The sequence below is a fragment of the Pongo abelii genome, chromosome 7 (assembly GCF_028885655.2).
Source record: "Pongo abelii isolate AG06213 chromosome 7, NHGRI_mPonAbe1-v2.0_pri, whole genome shotgun sequence".
In the NCBI taxonomy this organism is placed as follows: Eukaryota; Metazoa; Chordata; class Mammalia; order Primates; family Hominidae; genus Pongo; species Pongo abelii.
The window spans coordinates 85,227,520-85,250,608 of NC_071992.2; the positions used below are offsets into that span (position 1 = coordinate 85,227,520).

Sequence of the window (23,089 nt, forward strand, 5' to 3'; positions counted from 1 at the left end):
GTTCTGTTTGATGTCTGCGTGGTCCAGGTTCTCTTTGGACTATATCATGACAGAAGTTGGGAAACTTAATATAGTCCTGAAATAAACTATAAATGAATATTCCTGTTTCTCTTGTTTGAAAGCAAATATTTCTGGTTCTCTTTTCTAATTACAATGGAAGAGAATGCACTTGCCAAATCACTGGCTGCATCACCACGTACCTGATGCCTAGTCTGCTACGGTGACAATATCACATCCAGCCTTGCAGCTGCAATCAGAAATTGAAGTTGGTTGCATCTGTGGCAGTCTACAGTCATTCTCCGGGGGGCAAAAGCAGGGATCACCCTGCAAATGCTAAGGGCCAGCACTCTGTATTCTATATGAAGGTCTTTAATGGTGCTCATCTGCACCTCCCCACTCCACCCCAAGGCAGTACAGGCCAGCAACCCAACATGAGGATTATTCCAACTGCCAAGCATAAAATTCCTGTTGTATAATCAGGGACTTGGGAAAAGCCAACTGGGACCATGGAACCACTGGGCCCACTGTGAATGGGACTTCAGCCAGTACTCCATTGATGACTCGGCCCCCACTCTAGTAGGGGCTCGGGATAACGCTCATGTTTTCAGGTATTAATGTCAACTCAGACCCTGTGCCAAGAATCCTTTAAATGTCTCCCAGTGTATAGTCACCTGAGTAAATGACCATAGCTCCCTTTAGGGAAATACTGGGGGAATCCTTACAGTATATATTTGCCATGAGATTGCAGGGTTCTTACCCCAAGGGTCTTGGCCACCTCCTATCAGTGAATTTTGGATTTGAAAATTGGCTCAGTTCTGGAAACTGAACAAGAATCATGACTTTTAATTGAGGCAACTGCTCCTTCATTCTTTGCTTTTTTTTTTTTTTTTTTTTTAAAGTTTGTGATATGACCTTTATTGAGCTTATCCACCAGAGTGGAAATAATGTCTGTACAAAACCAAATGTTTGTTACTCTAAATTCTGCATCACAATTAAAATCCAAACAGTTTTTAAAAAACAGTCCACTCAGTCAAAACCCACTACTTCAGAATCAATAGCTTCTTTGAAGCCACGGTAATACTTAAATATGGTTAAGACTGGAATGCAGAAATTTGGTTGGTTGGAAAGCTAATTAAACTTCCAAATTGCTCACATAGAATTTCAAAAAGGCAAAATTGTGTTTTTTACAGAGATGCAGTCCACTGGAATCCCCAACACTGGACAGCTGGCAGAGTATTTAGAGTCCTGAGATATCAAGGAATCCAGGCAGCCTTTAGACAGTCTTCTGTTGTCCTTTCTTCCCAATCAGAGATTTGTGGATGTGTGGAATTACACCACCACCAGCAATCGTAGCCTTGATGAGAGAATCCAATTCTTCATCTTCACAGATAGCAAGTTGCAAGTGACCAGTGGTACTACGCTTTACCTTTAAGTCTTTGGATGCATTTCCTGCCAGTTCAAGTACCTCTGCGTTGAAGTACTGCAGGATGGCTGCGCTGTACACAGCGGCAGTCGCGCCCACACGTCCATGATTGGTCGTCCTAGATTTCAGGTGTAGATGAATACGGCCAACTGGGAACTGCAAGCCGGCTCTCTGCGAGCGGGAAACTGCCTTTGTCTTGGCCTTTCCGGAGTCCTTCCCAGCCTTACCGCCAGCCATTTCGAATTCTGCTGAAGCTCAAGCAAGGCAGAGAAAGGGCTAATCAGACCCATAGCGAGACTCCTTCGTCCCACCGCAATTCAACTGCCCATTCTTATCTTTTTTGATTGTAGCTGTTAAGCCGATAGCTCCCGGTAGGGAAGGATGGGCCTTCTCTACAAGCCCAGAAGGCTCAGGGAGCTTCAGAGTCAATAGCTTCAGAAGTATCCATCCAGATATTTCCACCCATGTTGAAGGGCCCCAGGCTTTTCCTACAAGGGTTCTATCTTTTGCGTAACAGACCTTCTTTGTTCAGCATCTAAACCTCTTAACAATTAGCTCCTTAACCTGCCAATCTCCTGAAAGTAGGGAGGAATCGAGGGGAGGCTAGAAGAGCGGAAAGACCGCAAAGGAAGGTTAGGTGAAAGGGTCTAAAAGTGCAGTCCCAAATCCAAGTTTGGCATGGCCGACAGAGTGCTTGAGTCAAGGTTGCTCCTTACAGCAGTCTTGTCTCCTGTTGGGTCTGCCTTGGTATCCCTGCCACATTTTATTTATTTATTTATTTATTTATTTATTTATTTATTTAGAGACAGAGTCTCACTCCGACACCCAGGCTGGAGTGCAGTGGCGTCATCTCGGCTCACTGCAACTTCCGCCTCCCCGGTTTAAGCGATTCTCCTGCCTCAGCCTCCGGAGCAGTTGGGACTACAGGCGCGCGCCACTGTGCCCTGCTATATTTTTTGTATTTTTAGTAGAGACAGAGTTTCACCATGTTGGCCAGGCTGGTCTCAAATTCCTGACCTCAGGTGATCCGCCCGCCTCGGCCTCCAAAAGTGTTGGGATTACAGGCGTGAGCCACAGCGCCCAGCTGATTTGGCTTCTTAATCACGCATCCAGAGGTGCTGGCTGGCTCCTGACCCGGGAGACATCTGTGGGAACTTCGCTTGCTTCTTGACGTTACTCACTGCTTGCCATTCAGCTTTCCAGGGGCTACAAAATGAGTCACCACCCTTTTATCAGCTTTCAACTTACATTTTGTTGCTGTTGTTTCATCTCCTATTATCCTTGTCCTTGTGGGTTTATGCCTTTATAAAAAGGCATTTGGGCCAGGCGCGGTGGCTCATGCTTATAATCCCAGCAGCATTTTGTGAGGCCGAGGCGGGTGGATCACTTGAGGCTGGGAGTTTAAGACCAGCCTGGGCAACATAGTGAAACCTTTCCGTCTCTACAAAATGTAAAAAATTAGCTGGGCTAGGACTACGCCTGTGGTCCTAGCTACTCAGGAGACTGAGGTGGAAGGATCACTTGAGCCCAGGAGTTCGTGGATGTAGTGAGCTATGGTTATGCCACTGCACTCCAGCCCGGGTGACAGAAATCCTGTGTGTGAAAAAAAAAAGGCATTTGGCTGGGTGCAGTGGCTCATACCTGTAATCCCAGCACTTTGGGAGGCCGAGGTGGGCAGATCACTTGAGGTCAAGAGTTCGAGACCAGCCTGGCCAACATAGTAAAACCCCATCTCTACTATAGATACAAAAATTAGCTGGGTGTTGTGGTGCACACTGGTAGTCCTAGCTACTTGGGAGGCTGAGGCAGGAAAATCGCATGAACCTGAGAGACAGAGGTTGCAGTGAGCCGAGATCACACCACTGCACTCCAGCCTGGGCCACAGAGTGAGACTCTGTCTCAAAAAAAAAAAAAAAAAAAAAAAAAAAAAAAAAAAAAAAAGGCATTTGTGTTAGTGGGATATGGGAGGGAGCTGAAGTAGTCATGGGTTCAGTCCTCCATTCTAACTGACCTCTTTAATAGGCTATTAACTGATTTCCCTGGAATTTTTTTTAAAAAAATTTGGCCCCGTGTGGTATTTCATTTTTAAAATTTATTTTAACTTTTTGTTGTTGTTTTTGAGACTGAGTTTTACTCCTGTTGCCCAGGCTGGAATGCAGTGGCATAATCTCAGCTCACTGCAACCTCTGCCTCCTGGGTTCAAGCAATTCTCTTGCCTCAGCCTCCCGAGTAGCTGGGATTACAGGCACGTGCCACCACACCCAGCTGATTTTTTGTATTTTTTTTTTTTTTTTTTTGTAGAGACAGGGTTTCACCATGTTGGCCAGGCTGGTCTCAAACTCCTGACCTCAGGCGATCCACTTGCCTCGGCCCCCCAAAGTGCTGGGATTACAGGCATGAGACACCGTGCCCAGCCGTAATTAACTTATTTTTTAAATTCAGACATTTCTCCACATAGTTGCTGGCCTTTTGAAAACAAAAATTAGGTCCTATTACTCCCTTTTAAAAACTCTCCAGGCCAGGCGTGGTGGCTCATGCCTGTAGTCCCAGCACTTTGGGAAGCCAAGGGGGCGGGGGTGGATTATCTGAGGTCAGGAGTTCGAGACCAGCCTGACCAACATGGAGAAACACCATCTCTACCAAAAATACAAAATTAGCGGGGCATGGTGGCACATGCTTCTAATCCCAGCTACTCGGGTGTCTGAGGCAGAAGAATTGCTTGAACCTGGGAGGTGGAGGTTGCAATGAGCCCAGATTGCGCCATTGCACTCCAGCCTGGGCAACAAGAGCGAAACTCCGTCTCAAAACAAAAACAACAAAAACGAAAACAAACAAAAACTCTCCACTGGTTTCCATACTTAGAATAAGAACCAAGTTCCTTGCTTTGGTCCTTGAGACTTGGGATGATCTGGCCCCAGGCTGCGTTCTGGCCCTCGCCTCCTGAGCTTGCCCCTCAAGTGTCTTTCTAACCACACAATGGCCTCACCGTCCTTCAGATATCACAAGTTGGTTTGGTCTCCTGACCTTTATACCTGCTGTTTGTTCTACCTGGAACACACCTCCCAGTTTCTTCCATGTCAGGCTCCCTCACTTTCTGATCTCTGACCAAATGATGAAAGGGTCAATCCATCAGAAGGGCATGTAACTGTTATATTGGTGCTATGTGCCAAATAGTGTTTCAAAATACAAAAGCAGAGATAATATACTTGAAGGGAGAAAGAGACCTCAGTAACTGATAGCAAACCAGATTAAAAATTAGTAAGGAACCACTTATAGTCTGTCTACAAGTTTGGAAGTTAAAGGATGAATAAAGATACAACCTGCAAAATGAATCCAGCTTTAGCATGTTTATGTGCATTTCGGACAAAGAAAACAAGGCAAGGAAGCTTACCAGAGATAGTGTGGGGCATTATATAATGATAAAAGAGCCAGTTTGTCTTGAGAAATGTATATGCTCCTAATAACATAGCTTCTGAATGAAGAAGCAAAAATCAACAGAACTGAGAAAAATTCCAAACCATAACTGGAGACTTTGTTAGCATTAGTAGACAAAATGTGTGGGATGCTGCCAAAAGCTGTAAAGAGGACGTATAGCCTTGAAATGTATATAGTAGGAAAAAAAAAAAGGTTGAAAAATTTATACATTCTCAAGAAGTTAGAAAAAAACCTACCAAAATAAACCCAAAGTAAACACAAACTAGGAAAAAAAATTGGTTCAAATATGCAGTAGGTGGAATAGACAGGTTTAAAAAGTAAGAGGAGACATTCTGAAGAATTAAACTGGAGGCCAGACAACTCTAGCCATACGGCTTCAGTCATGAGTTCTACCCAAAATACAAAGAAATACCTATCTTACCAAACTTACACATTTATTCCAGGTGCCAAAGAATGTTCATTTCCACCATAGTCCATGGAAGTTATTTGTGGCTATTACTAACCTTTTTTGCCAAATCAATAAATGAAAAATAGCATCTCCTTACTATTTGTTTGCAACTTATTATGATGTTCAACACCTAATATTAGCCATTTTTCACTTTCAGTATGTTCATCTCTTTCGCTCATTTTCCTACTTTTTTCATTTTTAACTTTGTATTTTAATATGATTTTGTTATACATTATATTTGGTGAGTCTACAGTATATATGACTTATGTATATGTAGAATATTAGAATATTTTTGGTAGAATATATATATTATATATTAGGTTTATATGTATACACATATAATATATATAAATCTAATATATAAATCTTACATATCATAAATCTTATATACACTTATACACACACAAATATATGTATAGTTACTTATCCATTTCTTAATAACTTGTTTTTCAAAAGATGTTTCCACTTTTCTGATAATGCAAACATAAGCTTCCAGCAATTTTACATTTATATTTAACCCTTGATCCATTTGGCATTTGTTAATATCATGGGGTAGGGAATTAAGCTTGGTATTTCACTCAAATGTGACCAACTGTCTCAACACCATTTTTTTTTAGAACAATGATTCTGTGAATTAGAAATGAAATCTGTCATATATTGATTTTATATTTACACAGCAATCTGTCTCTGGGCTCTTTTTCAAAGAGTATTTATTCCTAAGTAAAGGAATAGAGTATTTATTCATACCTGTGTTAAGTATTTTATACCACAAATCAATAGATTATAAAATTTGTTAGAAATCCCACATCTTCCAAATTTCTCATTATCATACATTTTTTCTTCCAAATGCATCTTATCTTTTGATTTTGATAGGGATTGTCATGAATTTGGGGAAAGAATGAATGGTCTTATATTTGGGTCTTTCTGGGTTCATAGCATGTCTCCATTTTTTAAAATCTACATCTTTTGATTAACCTTTAGTTTTCTTCACAAAGGTCTGTGACACTTCCTGTTAGGTGTAATTCCACTTAATAAGCATTGTATTATTTTGTTATTGTGAATGGGCATATTTTAAAGATACAATTTCAAAATTAGTGTGGATAGATGGTATTGATTTTTGTATAGTCTAACCATCTTACAGAGCTTTTCTATTCATTCCAAAAGCAGGGCAAAACCAAAAACCCCAAAACCCAAAAACCTTTGGGGTTTTCCCATAATCAAATTGTCAAAAATGTTTTCTGTCTATTCTCGTATTAGTACTTTATTTCTTAGTCTTGGTAGTGGGGCTCCTTGTTTTGTTGACTTTAATTAATACTTTTAGTTCACCATTCAGATGTTTCATTGGGAATGCCATCAGATAACTTTAAATACATTTATGACATTTAATTTTCCTAGCTTTATTTTTTTTAAATGAATGAGAGCTAACATTTGTCCTACACAAATTTATCAAATGGCACTCATTGTTAATCATGTTTTTTTCTTCCTTTAATCTGTTAAAATAGTTAATAACATTGATATAGTTTTCTAATCATTTTTTGGGGGATCTTTTAAAAGTACAATTCCAGGTTGTATTTCCTAATATTTCACATAGTTTATGATCTAGGTTTCAGGTACTGTACTTGTACTGCTTATCAACTTCTAAACCATTATGGATATTCTAATGTGTGATACGACCTTCCTAAGCCAGTCAGAAGTCCACATTATTCTTATAAATGTGTCTGGAGATTTGGGAGTGGAAGGTGGAACAGTATGGTGAAGAGTCATCTAGGACTCAATGGAACTAGATGTGGCTTATATTTGCCATTAAGTTATCAGATAATCCTTTATTTCAAATGTAAAAATTTATAAAATGGCTTATTGGAAGAATTAAATGTTAAGGTGCTGTGAACAGTGTCAACTACCATATAAATATAAATTATTAAATTACAACGTCTTTTTAAATGCAATTATGAAAGAAGATACAATATAAACCATTAAAATCTCTAAAGCCATGTAAAACCCGAAGGCATTAAAATTTATTAAATGATGCAATAACAACAGAATTCTTTATTTACAATAGCATTATTTAACATCAAATAAGCAAATAGCATCAGCAAAGCAATATTAACTTGCATAAATGTATTTAAAATTTCTCTGAATATATCTACCTTTGCATAAACTGCTCACACTAGAAATACAAACATCAATGCAGGTGAACAAAGTGATGTTCAGAGTCAACTCCATTTTGAGAATAAATCACAACCTGAAACACTGTAAGCTTTCTCCTGAAGAACCATAGTTAATATATTGCTTAATTTTACCCTTGTATAATCTTTTCATATACACACATCTCAGATGCAACTTCATGAGGAACTGTACAAATAAAACTCACAAATGACAAAGAAAAAAAATGACAGTTAAATGTTTGAAGAAATGTATCATCATCACTATTCAAACAACATAAAGGTTAAGTGATGATGCACTTATTCAAAAATTGTACACAATTCACTATACAAATATAATACATCGGACAGCTATGTAGGAATATACAAGACTTAAAAACAGATCTAAGGCATTATGCTAGATTTTAGCATTTTGAGGTTCTTGCACATAGCTTTTACCTGTAGTAAGAAACTTAAAAGATTTTGTTTTAGTCTATAAAGAAACACCAGGGAGAAAATTCTAATTAAAATCGAAGCCACTACAGTAATTTTCTTTTGTGCAGAGAATGCTTTGCTCTTAGGCAGCATACTACCATACAAACACTAGAAAATTTTAAATTCACACCAACAATTAATGGCTTAAGTTGCATTTCAAAATTGATTGTGTATCTTTGGGTTCTGCAAGTGGATCTGTGCCACCCATTTCATGTGTTAAGCCCATATGAACTCCATTTTTGAACACAGATTAAAAATTGCATTATATAAACTGCAAAAACATTGCTTTCAATTATTACAGGCCATAAGAGATACACATAGGGGGAGGGGCATTTTAATCTTTGAGTCAAACGAATTCATTATAGTAAAACAGCTCACTTCACTTTTTAAACTTACCACATTACATGAACACTTAAAATGAGTTTTACAACCAAGTTAATGTATGTATACTTTTCACATTATGTTTTTCACATTTAGTAATATAAGTGAAACACTGATTATTTGTTCTATTAAACAAAAACCAAGTACTCAGTCTAACAAATTTATTGTGTACAGCATGAGAAATACTGATAATGAAGGGAACTGATTTGGCTTTTGCTTCTATAGTGATCAATATGATCAGAGGATTCCTTCACTTACTTTTCTTCTCCTAACTAGATGTAAAACAAAATCCATTACCTGATTGAAACCGTAAGAGAATTTATCATTTCTTTTCCTTCAAAACAGCAATGATCATGAATTATTATAAATTACCAGTATCATGAAGTTGCGGATTTGCCTGAATTAGGATTGACATTAAAATACAGCAGGCAGATGGATAAAAAAGAAGAGATAGGTAGATAGTTTTGGACGGTGTTGTAGTGAAAAGGGACTTGAAACTCAAAACAAATCCAGTTTAAACTCCATTTCTCTTTTGTGCTGTGTGAAGTTAAAAGTCATTCTAATTCACATATTTCTAAACATTAAAACTGGTCACACTGAATTGTATGCCACATGAGCCTCAGCCCACGGGGAGGTCCTGGAGTTCCGGGTCAACATCTGCTTGTTTTTTCCATCACAGTTGGGCAACCCAATGGTTTGGTGGAGAAAAGTAGAGCCTTTTGAGGGGATATATGAACTGGTGGCCACTGAGAAGTGCTGTTCCTTGGCCACCTCCCTGTATTGAGACCCCTCTCAAGTGGAAAAAAGTAGCGAAATGCAAATTTCCAGAAAGTTTCTTTAGTATGGAGCAACATTTTCAGACTGTCTACTTACCATCTATCTTTGGGCTATATCTCTTTCTATATTTCCATAATCTGTACATATAGAGAGAGATATAAGTATAAATAGGGGTAGTTTGTACATTTTTCACCCTGCCACAAATAAACAATCAAATTTCAAGGAAAAACTTCTCTGTTCCTAAAAAGCCTGGCTAATGAGATATTATAAAATGCTTTGCTTTTCAGACATCAAAAAGATATCATTCTGAAATTTAGGTAAGAAAGGTATTGGGGGTTAAGGAGAAATAGCTCAAAAAAGGTCATCAGTTTCTTGGTATTGCAGTTGTCTGAAACTGACACCTATTAATAAAAGATTATTCCCCTACCAGAGTGGGCAAGAAAAACAACCATAAAAGTGGCCTGCTTAGTAACATGTAGTCTTTCTAAGGTTCATTAAGAAAGAATATAAACATATAAAAATCAAGAATTGGTTCCTACAGCGGCTGCATATCATATAGATTAGATAAATGACTTATAAGCAGAATCACAAGGTTTAGAAAATAAAAAGTCTTAAGTCTACAAATTAGGTCTAATCAAGGCATTGATATCCTTTACAAAACACCTTTAGGAGACATTGCTATGAAGATATCTAATTTAATACTGAAGTACCTCATTTTTGAGTCAATTCCACAATATGTATACCTCACAAAAATTATACAATTAAAACACATAAGTTCTCAACTTAAATTATTGCTTGTTTACATATAAATTGGATTTTATGTACCTTACAAAACTTCGGCTTAGTCAGCACTGCTAAAAAACAAAATAAAAAACACATGGCAGAGGTTAAATCTGTCGTGATATCTGCTATCAATTTAAACACACTGGCGTTTTCTCCCATTTTGGAGGCCAGAGTTGCTGGGGAACAGAATAAACATGCTTCCAAAGCAGGTATCCTTAGCTCGATTGGTATCAAGTCTTAACTTTGCTCTTCTCCTTGCCAGTAAATGCGTTTTTTCTTTTTTTTCTGAAATTCAATACTTAGCAATTGGTAAGTGGCTGGCAAAACATTTAAGGAAATAAAGGGCTTACCTGGTTTCTGTAGCTTATATTATTTTTTAAAAAAGGAATGAAAGTAGGGAGTATGGGGAATGACAGAGGGGAAGGGAAGAGTCAGGCTGACAGGGAAGAAGAGATGCTGATTCAAGCTGTCTGATCAAACTAAAAGGGACTTAATTTAGAAATGAAAATTATTTCTTCTCGATTCATGATTCAGGTGAACCAGTTTGGTTTTAACAAAGAAAAAACAAGGAAAAAATATTTGCTAATGTTAACAGCCCTCTCACAGGCTCCTTTTCATCTGTTCAGTAACTGGAGACACTTTCCAACATGGTCTTTAGAGCTTTCTAGAGATACGACTGTGACTTTGTTGGTCTTCACGCACTGGGTGTGTCTGTAAATACAGCGCTGTCCACGGTGTCTGTCCTGCTTCCATCCCAAATTCAGGCTTTAGCTTAAAACATCTTTAGTTTAATTTTTTAAAAAATTCTTTTCTTTCCCCCAGATAAAATCTTTATCTTTTGCACTAGACTGTTAGCCAGGGAAAACAAAGCAAGAAACCAGTGTCTGGAACCGAACAGGAACAGAACAAGAGCATGGTTCTCCTTTAAATACATACATTTAAATACATTCAATCTGACATGGGTATGAAATTTGCCTGTCAACATTTACTTTTGCAGGAGAGATCTAAGTTGCACTAAGGTGAATGCAGTGAACAGACTGAGCGACTGTCTGGATGCGAGCTTCAGACTGTCAAAGAGAAGAGGCAGCTCCTCCTGCCACAGCTGAGTGGACGCCACCCTGGGAACCAGGGCCAGGCCTGTCTGCTCTAGCAGAACTGGCTGGCAGGTCAGTTGGGTTGAAACAAATAGACACAGCTCTCCAGACTGGAAGTGTTTTGAGCAAGTGAGCCCGGTCAGCTGAAGAAGCAACTGGCTTCAGCAGTGTCAGCAATATTTCTGTAGGAAAACAGATAAAAAGTTGTGAAATATCTTTGAGGTTTTGAAAAAACCATCATAAAGCCCATCACAAAAACATCAAAATTCCTGACTGTTTTCAATAAAGCAAATCACAGAGGCCGCATCTGGATGAGTACATTCGATGTGGAGGTGAACAGGCAGAGGGCGCCATTCCTCCCTCCACACAATGCTTCCAGGAGCCAAGGAGGAGCCCAGCGAATCCTACATGCTATTTCTTGCAGGCCATCGTCTGCAAATGGATGATGAATCTCTCCTTAATGATCGCTTTCCAACCAACAACATCCTAGCTCAATTTCATTTCTCCCACCTTCAATAAAGATGACTGAACAATTCACCCAGCTGCTTTTTGGCAGCATCTGATCCAGAAGGGGCCACTGCTTCCTAATTCTTCCTCAAATTCATCCAGTACAAACCCTTCTTCTATAAAATGGCCCTCCTGATTTTCCCTAATCAGATACTCCCAAGGTTCTCTGGGTGTGTTCTCCCTGGCTTCAGCAAGCTAGATCATGATGGGTTTTGACTCCTGGAGCGTTCTTTTTTTTTTTTTTTTTTTTTTTTTTGAGACGCAGTCTTGCTCTGTTGCCCAGGCTGGAGTGCAGTGGTGCTATCTCAGCTCACTGCAACTCCCATTTCTGGTTCAAGTGATTCTCCAGCTTTGGCCTCCCAAGTAGCTGGGACTACAGGCGCCCACCATCGTGTCTAATTTTTGTATTTTTAGTAGAGATGGGGTTTCACCATGTTGGCCAGGCTGGTCCCAAACTCCTGACCTCAGGTGATCTGCCCACCTTGGCCTCTCGAAATGCTGGGATTACAGGTGTGAGGCACTGCACCCGGCCTCTTGGGGTGTTCTTGCTGGTTTTTGGCTGCTATGTGCTGATGATGTGAATGACTGAATACCAAAGGTTATAGTGAGCAAGTTATGTGGCGCTGTTTCTTTGGTTGGTGCAAATATGTCTGTCAATGATTTTCTTTGGCTACCGACTATCTTCCTTCCAAAAGTTTTCATTCACTCAGCAAATATTAATTCAGCATCTATTATATGCTAAGGTGCTGGGATATATCCACAACAAGACATTCTTGGTCACTGCTATCACAGAAATTGCCTGACTAGGCAAGGCAGACAACACTGGAGATTATAATTGTACCTTGCTACAAATCAAATTACTACAAATAACAACATGATCTGAGTTCTGTTAGTGGAAATACTGTCTGCTTTGGGAACAATTGCTTCTGGGATTTAGATATTTAGACACAGAATTCTAGCCCATCAGGGCCATTAGAAATTATCTAATTTAAGTAAGATTAGAGAGGAAGCCAGCTCCAAATAATCTATTTTACCTTAGCACTCCAAAAAGAGAGTTCTGGGGGAAATATTGCCAGATCATGAGTTCTAGTGGCCAAAGGTGGAATTACATTAGCCCCTGGTCAGGTGCACAATTCTCCTAAGCTTAAAAAATGAGCTTAGAATACCTGTGATTTTACTTCTTCTCAGAGAAGAACATTTAGCATACTTTATAATATAAAGCTGAATAGATACGTATTCCTAACTTGTGTCACTTTCATGATTTCATAAAAAAACACTCCAAGGTGCTGATTAAAATATGAAAAACCCTCAATTTTCCAGTTAGTCTAGAAAAAGAAAGTCTACTGAGAAGTATTTATTTATTTATTTATTTATTTTTGGAGATGGAGTTTCGCTCTTGTTGCCCAGGCTGGAGTGCAGTGATGCCATCTCGGCTCACTGCAACCTCCGACTCCCAGGTTAAAGCAATTCTCCTGCCTCAGCCTCCCGGAGACGTATTTATACCTATTGCGTTTCTGAGGCTTAGAAACTTTGTAAGGCAGTATTCTCTGGCATGGACTAACATCAATGAGCAGCCACCGGCCACAATCAGTTTGATGAAGGAGAATGCTGTGCTCCGCACACACCTCTGGAGTCGCGCTGCCTGGGGTGTACCCTGGCTGTGTCACTTTAGGGGTGGGGTCCATTATGTACCTAATACTTCTTAGGATGGTTGTAAGGATTAAACAAAATGATGCACATGAAGTGTTTAAATAGTTCTTGGAACATCATAAGTGCTCAGTAAATGTCATCACCACTATCACCATCATCATCAACTAAAAGCCGACCCTATTAGTAATCAATTTTCATAACACTAGTAAATACAAGTAATTACAAGAGAACCATGCTGCTGAGCAGTAAACTCAATTTTAATCTATTTAAATATATCTAAAATATAAAGAAATACTGTAAGTTCTTATAAAAGGAAGAATCTTCTGGTTAGGTCAAATAACTGCCCTTCTCTAAATATATATTTTTGGTAAGTCTACGGTTGTACGTACTAGCTCTGCTTAAAGCAAGGTACCATTATAATTTCCAATTCAAGATAAATGGAACAGAGTCAATTAAAAATGGATGACAGGGCCAGGCGCAGTGGCTCATGCCTGTAATCTCAGCACTTTAGGAGGCTGAGATGGGCGGATCATGAGGTCAGGAGATCGAGACCATCCTGGCTAACACGGTGAAACCCCGTCTCTACTAAAAATACAAAAAAATTAGCTGGGCATGGTGGCGGGCGCCTGTAGTCCCAGCTACTCGGGAGGCTGAGGCAGCAGAATGGCGTGAACCTGGGAGGCGGAGCTTGCAGTGAGCTGAGACTGCGCCACTGCACTCCAGCCTGGGCGATAGAGCGAGACTCTGTCTCAAAAAAAAAAAAAAAAAAAAAAATGGATGACAGTAGTATCTTGTTCAACAAATAGAACCAGATTACCAATAACAATTCTGGGAAAGAGCAGGGCACAGTGGCTCACGCCTGTAATCCCAGCACTTTGGGAGGCCGAGGCAGGCGGATCATTTGAGGTCAGCAGTTCGAGAGCAGCCTGGCCAACATGGTGAGACCCTGTCTCTACTAAAAATACAAAAATTAGCTGGGTGTGGTGGCATGGGCCTGTAATCCAGCTACTTGGGAAGTGGAGGCAGGAGATTCGCTTGAACCTGGGAGACAGAGGCTGCAGTGAGCCGACATCACGCCACTGCACTCTAGCTTGGTCGACACAGACTCTGTCTCAAAAAAAAAAAAATTCTGGAAAAAGCTCCTTGATTCATAACAGCAGCAGAGCTTATTACGGAAACACGGGATGATGACTGAACCCCTATTAACGTGCACATAAGTAGCACGGTGACAAATGCAAGTAACTTCCGGTTATTTCTGATGAATGAAAAGGGATATCCTATACAGATTATTCTCTAAAGCAAACACGTCTCTATGACAGACTGCTCTCTGGCCTTAACAATCAGCATGAAGAAAGTGCAGGTGGATGAGGCAGATTCAAGAGGGGGACTAGAAAAAAACAGTGAAAGTTGACGAGGTTATCAGTGGCCTGAGCAAGACGGTAACAGAGAGGCGCTGTGTCGCCCAGGCTGGAGTGCAGTGGCTGTTCACAGGTGTAGTCATAGCTCATTGCAGCCTAGAACTCCTGGCCTCAAGCCACCTGAGTAGCTGTGACTACAAGCGTGCCACCCACTGTGCCTCACCTGAAAGACGCCTTTGCTGGGAAGAGAGAACATCCTGTATTTACTGAAAATTGATGTCTTACATCCTAACACTACTCTTTCCATTTTGGGTTTAAAGGGCCCCCATGGGCCACTAGGACGCACGTGAAGGTGAACCCCTGGTCCTGCCAGCCTGCCGTGTGGCCCGCACCACAGGGCTGGTTGCAGGCCTACCCCTAAACCCCCAGCCGGGCACTTTCTACCTTGGTTGGTCTGGGTCACCAGTTCTCTAAGTCTTCAGGCTAGCTGGTAGCCCTGCATAAATTATCTCATCCTCTGAGATTCAGTCTCCTCATCTGAAATGGTGGGGAACCTTAAATATCTATGAAGGGCCTGGCACTGTCCCTGGTAAATTCGAGGCCAAAACGTTCATTCCCTTCCCTCGCTCTGGGAGGTTCCTCCCTCTTGAGATGAAGAATCCCAATGCGTCACCTGATGATGCTTCCAAAATGTAGCTGAATATTTACTGTCTGTCCACATTGTTTATGAGTATCTTTCTTGTCCCTTCAAGATCTAAATAGAGAAGGGAGAAATAGAGAAAGCACCAAATAAATAGAGAAGGCACCAAAGAAGGAAATTATCCCTTGTTGGCCTTCTCCAATGCTACCTGCATAAAACTCCTTAGAAAAATCTCACAAGCCCTCAGTGTTCCCTTCAGGGAAGTAGCAGGAGGGTGCAGGGGTTAAGAATGCATATTTGGGGTCAGCCGGCCTGGATTTACTTCCCAGTGTTGTAAGACCTTGATCGAGTCATTAAACTCTCAAAACAGTAGCTCTACCAGACAGTTGTGGTGTGGTTTAAATGAGGGAATCTAAACAAAACTTTTAATAGAGAATAGGCTTGCAGTAAATGCTCAGTACATGTTGGTTGTTTGTGTAATTTTTTTAAAAGGCAGAATCTGGGACCATCTCAGTGTTCTGCTTTTATAGTAGGTGAGTCTCTTCTTCTTGGAGGTTACATGGCAGCTGAAGAAAGAGCACAAGGCAGGGGAGGTCAATTCCTGAGGCTCTTGGGAGACAGGGGTGGCAGATGGGGCCCATGCAATATTTGAGGGCCTTAACCTACGGAGTGGCTTTCTCGGGGCACTTGCTCTGCTGGAGCCCTGGCCTAGGCTGGCTGGCATGCAGCCACATGATGAAGGGTGAGGCAGGGAGGTCTAATCTCACTGTGGTGAATTCAGGGAGGGAGACGTAAGCCTGGCCTCCCAAATCCATTTTTCTCCCATAGAGATATGTTGTGCTCAGAGGCTGAGCTCCCTGGCACTTTTGGGTTAAAATGGTCCCTCCTCTCTGGGAGCCCAATTATCAGTAACGTCACTGTTCTGGGAAGTGCATTCCTGATTTCAACTTCTGCACATAAGCCACGACTGAGTTGTGTGGCCGCTCATTTCCTGTACTCAGTGGAGGAGAGAACAGGATTGGCACCAGGAAAGACACCAGCCCCTCTAGGTATATACAGACAACATCTACAGGACTCCCACCAACAGCCGGCACCTCTGCCACTCGGGACTGTGATTCTTAAAAACAAGAGAAACCGCATGGAGAATATTCACACAATAAGTTAAAATCTGGAGCAAATTTAATGCTATTACTTTCTCAACTTGAATGCTAGTATTAACCAAATCATCCAATACCCACTTTTTTGGGGAGGAAACTGAACAACAACCCTGTACTCTCTCTACTGGGGGAGGATTTTTTTTTTTTTTTTTTTGGAGACAAAATTTTGCTCTTGTCGCCCATGCTGGAGTGCAATGGCATGATCTCGGCTCACTACAACTTCCGCCTCCCAGGTTCAAGTAATTCTCTTATCTCAGCCTCCCGAGTAGCTGGGACTACAGGTGTGTGCTTCTACACCCGGCTAACTTTGTATTTTTAGTAGAGGTGAGGTTTCACCATGTTAGCCAGGCTAGTCTCAAACTCTTGACCTCAGGTGATCCATCCGCCTCAGCCTCCGAAAGCATTGGGATTACAGGCTTGAGCCACTGCGCCTGGCCAGGAGAGGATTTTTTATTTTATTTTTATTTGTACAAATTTATGGGGGTACATGTGAAATTTCATTACATAATGCATAGTGAGGGATCAAGTCAGGGTTTTAGGGTGTCCATTACCCAGATGCAATACATTTTTAACTACAGTCATGCTACTCTGCTAACATTACATTTATTCCTTCTAACTGTATGTCTGTAACCTCTCATCCACTTCTCTTCCTCCTCTCCTGCCCTCACAGTCACCCTTCTCAGTCTCTGTTATCTATTTTTCCACTCTACTTCCATGTGAACAAATTTTCTAGCTCTCATATGTAAGGACATGCAATAGATATTTGTCTTTTTGTGCCTGCCTTATTTCAGTTAAGATAATGACCTCCAGTTCCATCTATGTTGCCGCAAATGACATGATTTCATTTTTTTAAGGGCTAAATAGTATTCTACTGTGTATATGTACCACATTTTCTTTATCCATTTATCCACTGATGGACACACAGGTTGATTCTGTATCTTTGCTATTGTGAATAGTGCTGCAATAACCACAAGAGTGCAGGTATCCCTTTGATATACTGACCTTTCTTCCTTTGGGTAGAAACCCAGCAGTGTGACTCCTGGATCAAATGATAATTCTGTTTTTAGTTTTTTGAGAAATCTCCATACTGGCTCTACTAGTTTACATTCCAACAGTGTATGAGAGTTCCCTTTTTACTCTATCTTGCCAACATCTGTTATTTTTTGTGTTTTTGATAATAGCCATTCTGACTGGGGTAAGATGGTATCTCCTTATGGTTTTTATTTGTATTTCTCTGACGATTACTGATGCTGAGCATTTTTAATATATCTGCTGGCCATCTGTACGTTTTCTTTTGAGAAATGTCTATTCATGTCCTTTGTCCACTTTTTTTTTTTTGAGACGGAGTCTCACTCTGTCACCCAGGCTGGAGTGCAATAGCATGGTCTCCACTCACTGCAACCTCCACCTCCCAAGTACAAGTGATTCTCCCGCCTCAGCCTCCCAAGTAGTTGGGACTACAGGCACGTGCCACCACACCTGGCTAATTTTTGTATTTTTAGTAAAGATGGGGTTTCACTATGTTGGCCAGGCTGGTCACAAACTTTGCCCACTTTTTAATGGGACTATCTGTTTTATTCCTCTTGAGTTCTTTGTATATTATAGATATTAGTCCCTTGTTGGATAAATGGTTTGCAAATATTTTCTTCCACTTAACAGGTTGTATGGGATAGGATTTTTTAAAAAAGAGCTACCTACTGTGAAGGGTTAATATCCCTTACCTTAAAGGGCCACACAGGCACATTTACCTATGTGCCAAACTGCTCAGACCTCTTCCTGCAAGAGATCTGCTGCTAGGTACACATTTCAATTAGGTCTAAGTACTAATTATTCTACAGTTTCATTGGCTGAACATGGTAATATCATTCTCTTTAGAACAAGTGTTTAATAGGCCAGGTGTGGTGGTTCACGCCTATAATCCCAGCACTTTGGGAGGCTGAGGTGGGTGGATCACCTGAGGTCAGGAGTTGGAGACCAGCCTGGCCAACACGGTGAAACCCCGTCTCTACTAAAAATACAAAAATTAGCCAGGCATGGTGGCGTGTGCCAGCTACTCAAGAGGCTGAGGCAGGAGAGTTGCTTGAACCCAGGAGGTGGAGGTTGCAGTGAGCCAAGACTGTGCCACTGCATTCCAGCCTGGGCAACAAAGCAAGACACTGTCTCAAAAAAAAAACAAAAAACAAAAAACAAAACAAAAAGAGAAGTGTTTAAGGTGTAATAGGCAAATAATGCAATAATATAAATAATGTACTAGATTGTTCCTAAACACAATGAAATACAGAAAACCCTTAGGAAGACTTAATTAAGGGAGTGAACAATGTAAGTTAATTCCTCTTAATCCTCCTAAAAATCTAGCCTTATAATTCAGAAATAGCAAAAATAAAAGTTTGCCCTAACACAACTAATTATTTGCCACATTATTTCTTGCTTTGCTATCATGGTATCATTCCAGGGCAAAATTACTGTTCTTTTGTTGGCTACGAAGATTATAGAAAAAAAAGATAAATACAAAAAAATTTAGTGTTCTTAATTCATATGGTACCATCAGCTGAGTTAAAATGAGCTTAAAGAAATAATCATTCATACAAAAGCACTGTATGCCAGATGAAACTAGAAGATATTTTACAACTATCTTTAATCCACTGATTGACAATATATCTATGCCAGTTTTGGTCTATCAAATATTCATGTTTGCTTTACTTCCATATTCATATATTTCACTGTTCTTTCTTACCCGTGTTGTGTCTCCCTCCTGCTTAATCATATCCATTCCAGGCAGCTGGTTTGGGAACAGGTTGCCTCCCCTCAGAGCAGGATCATTAACCTGAGGACAAGAAGACAGGACAGTGGCTATGCAGAGTAGAATGTCCAAGAGTGCACTGGAAAACAAGTGGCCGCCGCCCCTCCTCTGTTTTTAGGGGTGTAAAAACGGGGAAAAGGAACTGCAGAACAATGGCCTCATCCCTACACAAGCTCTCCCGTGTACGTATTTTGCGGAGTCTAGAGGAACATGAAAATACTCATGAAATACTAGCTGCCTTCAAAATTAACCATCCCTACACAAGCTCTCCCGTGTACGTATTTTGCGGAGTCTAGAGGAACATGAAAATACTCATGAAATACTAGCTGCCTTCAAAATTAACCTTTATCTGCATGTTGTACAGAAATCAAATTCAATTGACTTAATAATAATAGAGCCATTTTTGTGCCATAACCAGTATGCTTTCTTGGCTTATTCAAATTAGACCAATGACTCACATTTGGGACTTTGAAGTCATCTGAGAAATTCCTGACATCTTTGCTACTTAGGCAAGTTATTAATTATCAAGAGCAAGTGTGAATACCCAAACTAGTGCTGGACTTTGTGAATTTACTCTGACCAAATGGATTATTCATTTGCATTTGTACATTTCTTTACACATTAGAAAGTAAATGTGCAAATGCTAACAGAATAATGATTTTTGTAGGAAGACACACTGCAGTTGTGCCTTGGGGCTTCCAAATTAACCATGGGATTCAAATGGTTTAAAATCATGCAGAAGTTTCAAAACAATCGGATTGTTAAAAATATATCAAATAAAAATGCATCAATTCATTGCTGAGCAGATTGGACTAAGATCGTGTTACACTAGACTATCTCAGTAACCCTTACTTTGTACGCTTTTCCTCAGCAAGCAAATAAGGAGTCATTAGTGGCCCATTTTTGCAGGAAATAAAACATCAACCCTACATTTCTCCATTGAAGAAATAAAAGCATAGATATCTCTCTATAAACACACGCATATATTTTAAGAGATAGGGTCTTGCTCTGTTACCCAGGCTGGAGTGCAGTAGTGCAATCTTGGCTCACTGCAGCCTCAAACTCTTGGGCTCAATAGATCCTCCAGCCTCAATTTCCCAAGTAGCTGGAACTATAGGCACCTGCCACCATGCCTAGCTAATTTAAACATTTTTTTTTTTTTTTTTTCTTCAGAGACAGAGGCTTACTATGTTGCCCAGACTGGGTCTTGAATTCCTGGCTTCAAGCCATCTTCCCACTTCAGCCTCCTGAGTAGCTGGGATTATAGGCACAAGCCAACATGCCAGGCTAAAAGTCTGTATTTCTTTATGTCTGCTTAATGTATCCAAATAAGCATTTAACTGCCATCAATTCAACAACAGAAGTGTAAGTTATTACTACAAGCACACAACCTTCTTAAAATGCAAAGGGCCTTAAATTTTCTCATGTACCACTTCCCATTTTTATTACTCGTTTTAAAGAATAAAACACCAAAGCTCTGTAATAGTTCTTAAAATTTTCACAAAAATTGTGGTCCACTAATGTTAGAATTAAATAGATCTAATCAAACTCTTCAATCTTTCACCATTCTCACAATCTTGTTCTAACAGACATTCACAGAGCTGTCAGTGATTTCATGCTTAAGTCATTTACACTTTCCATACTGCACTTTCTCCTTATATGAAATAAGAGTCAAGGTCTTGCCATATTTTTTATTTGTGTGAACTACTGAGGATCAGTGGTAGAGTGGTCAGCATTTTGGGCCTTTAAAAATAAGATCTTCTGTAAATACCATGGTACAATTATTAACCTCTACTTTTACCTCTGAATCAGCCACAGATTTTTGGATTCCAGGCTGGCTACTGCTATCTCAAATGCTTTGAGTCTCTCTGCCATCTAGTGAAGTTAGGAACAGAATCATTTTGATGTTGTTCAACGTAAAACAATTATTTTAAAAAATCATTGCCTTCACGTTCCAAAGTAAAAAGAATAGTTTTTGGATTACCTGTGTCTGTCTCTTTGCATAAATGAAGGATCATTTCAAACTAACTGGATGGCAGGTAGTTTGGCCTTTGCTTTTCATCTGGTTTTACACTTAGAAATAAATCCATTATTAAACTATAATCCTCTAGCCGGGCATGGTAGTATGTGCCTATAATCCCAGCTACCCAGGAGGCTGAGGTGGGAGGACTGCTTGAGCCAGGAGACGGAGGTTGCAGTGAGCCAAGATAGCGCCACTGTGCTCCAGCCTAGGTGATAGAGTGAGACTCTGTCTCAAACAAAACAAAACAATACAAAAACCCCCCAAATGATAACCCCCAAATAAAGCTATTTTAAAAGTACACTCACTATTTCATCTTTAGAGATTCATTTTAGATACTGGTGAATTCCTCAAGAGAAAAATGTCAATGATAAGAAAGTTATGAAATATTTTAAAAGCTCCTCAAGCAATCAGGAATCCTTTCTGTTTATTTAATCATTAACAAAGATTTTTATTAATGTCACTAACACAGGTGAAGGGTGAAAAACACTCCTCAAAGTAAATGTGGGAGTTGGTGGCTAAAGTTAGATACGTGGAAAGATATATTTGATGCAGAAGTAGACAAAAAGCTGTGATCTGAAGCCACTGGGTTGCTTCTCCTTGGGTGCTCACCTGCTCGGGACCCATGGAGGACAGCCCCGACGTAGGCACGGAGGTCACTGAGGTCATGCTGATCTGTCCTGTCATCTGGTTCATGCTGCTCATGCCACCTGTGTTGGTCGCCATGGACACATTGATGTTCATGTTGTTACTGTACATGCTGGTGTTTGCTTGCTGCCCAAAGTGTGGTGGGGACTGCTGGGAAAACATGCTGGAATACAATGGAAAGATTGAATGAATGTTATAGCTTGCTGGTATCCAGAGGCAGGCAGTTCAGGGCACTTGTTACTCAGGCGTTTACTCTGAGTGAATAAATCTGAACTGCATGAACCCAGGCTGAGACGGCCGGCAGATGGTGGGCTTGCTGAAGCCTGAGACAGCAGGGGAAGTGGCATTCAATGAAGCTGTGGGGGCAATTCTGTGTGTTGCTGTGATAAATGATCACCAGGGAAACTTTCTATAGACTACCTGTCTCCTTTCTCTCTCTTTTTTTTTTTAAAGTCTTAGCTCATGCAAGCAATATCAAGCAAACTTCTAAATAAGCCGGTTTACTTTTCCTAGAGCAGGAGTTACTAGAATTTACAAAAGCTTAGCAAGGAACATCCTTTGGAGGAACAAGAACATCCCTAAGAAGGTACCACCAACCTATTTATGATAGAAATTGCTGTGGAAGGCAGTGACCTAGAAGCCATCCTTTATCACTACATTTGATAAAAACAAACAGAAAGCTCCTCGGATGCAGGCATGAAGGTGGGGTATGTCCTTCAGCCGTCACAGTGGCAGTATGAAAAGGAGAAGGATTTGCGGTTACCTGTTTCCACCCATGTTCCCCTGTGCCCATCCATTCATGTCGGAGGGGGCCTGATAGGCTGGGTTGGCCTGAGACTGTTGCATCATGGGACTCTGTGTATGTGCCATTCGGGGTGACATAAGTGGGCTCTGGGGAGTTGTAGCCCCAGTAAAGCCTGGATCAGGTTGCTGACTTATTCCTTAAAAAAAAAAAAACAGAAACAGAAATCCAAAAGAGACTGTTAGTTATATTGTAGAGACTGGTGGGGGGGAAAGAACATTCCAAATTAGGCATGCATAAAAAATTACTTTCAAATATATGATTGTGTACTGATTAATTACATACATTTAAGAAAGATTCCAAGCTCGGATAAAATATGGAGAAAATAAAATCTCCATACTGATTCCCCCTAGTAGTTAGATGGTGCCTAGGAACCATTAAACATCATAGCTAGAGTTAGAAAGAAACAATGCTATTCTTTCTTCAAATTCCTTTCCAAATCAAGAATGAGTCACATATTTTGATCAACGAGAAATATATATATATATATAATCTCAAAATATTGCTGCAATTAGTTTAAATTAAGCTTA

The 23,089-nt window shown here is 40.3% G+C and overlaps 2 protein-coding genes across 39 annotated transcripts in view; both read right to left on the reverse strand.

Moving 5' to 3' along the window:
• Positions 1-859: 859 nt before the first annotated feature.
• LOC129061040 (histone H2A.Z-like) lies at positions 860-3,329 on the reverse strand. Its single transcript, XM_054561728.2, has one exon. It carries the CDS (start codon positions 1,658-1,660, stop codon positions 1,274-1,276), a length of 387 nt encoding a protein of 128 aa, XP_054417703.1. The 5' UTR covers positions 1,661-3,329; the 3' UTR covers positions 860-1,273.
• Positions 3,330-7,299: 3,970 nt separating this feature from the next.
• The window catches only part of NCOA2 (nuclear receptor coactivator 2), a 295,898-nt gene continuing 280,108 nt past the window's right edge, over positions 7,300-23,089 (reverse strand). For 21 of the 38 annotated variants that reach the window (XR_010141181.1, XR_010141195.1, XR_010141177.1 and 18 more), the window contains 5 exons: positions 22,521-22,698; positions 21,722-21,920; positions 19,024-19,113; positions 15,166-15,246; positions 7,300-11,159 (listed from right to left, as the gene is read on the reverse strand). Coding sequence is in view for 17 of the 38 variants with exons in the window: in XM_054561747.2 (XP_054417722.1) it covers positions 11,148-11,159; positions 19,024-19,113; positions 21,722-21,920; positions 22,521-22,698 (479 nt within the window). In the remaining 21 variants the exon portion in view is untranslated. The remainder of the gene's footprint in view (positions 11,160-15,165; positions 15,247-19,023; positions 19,114-21,721; positions 21,921-22,520; positions 22,699-23,089) is intronic. The other 17 variants (XM_054561747.2, XM_002819170.5, XM_054561749.2 and 14 more) reach the window with 1 other exon arrangement.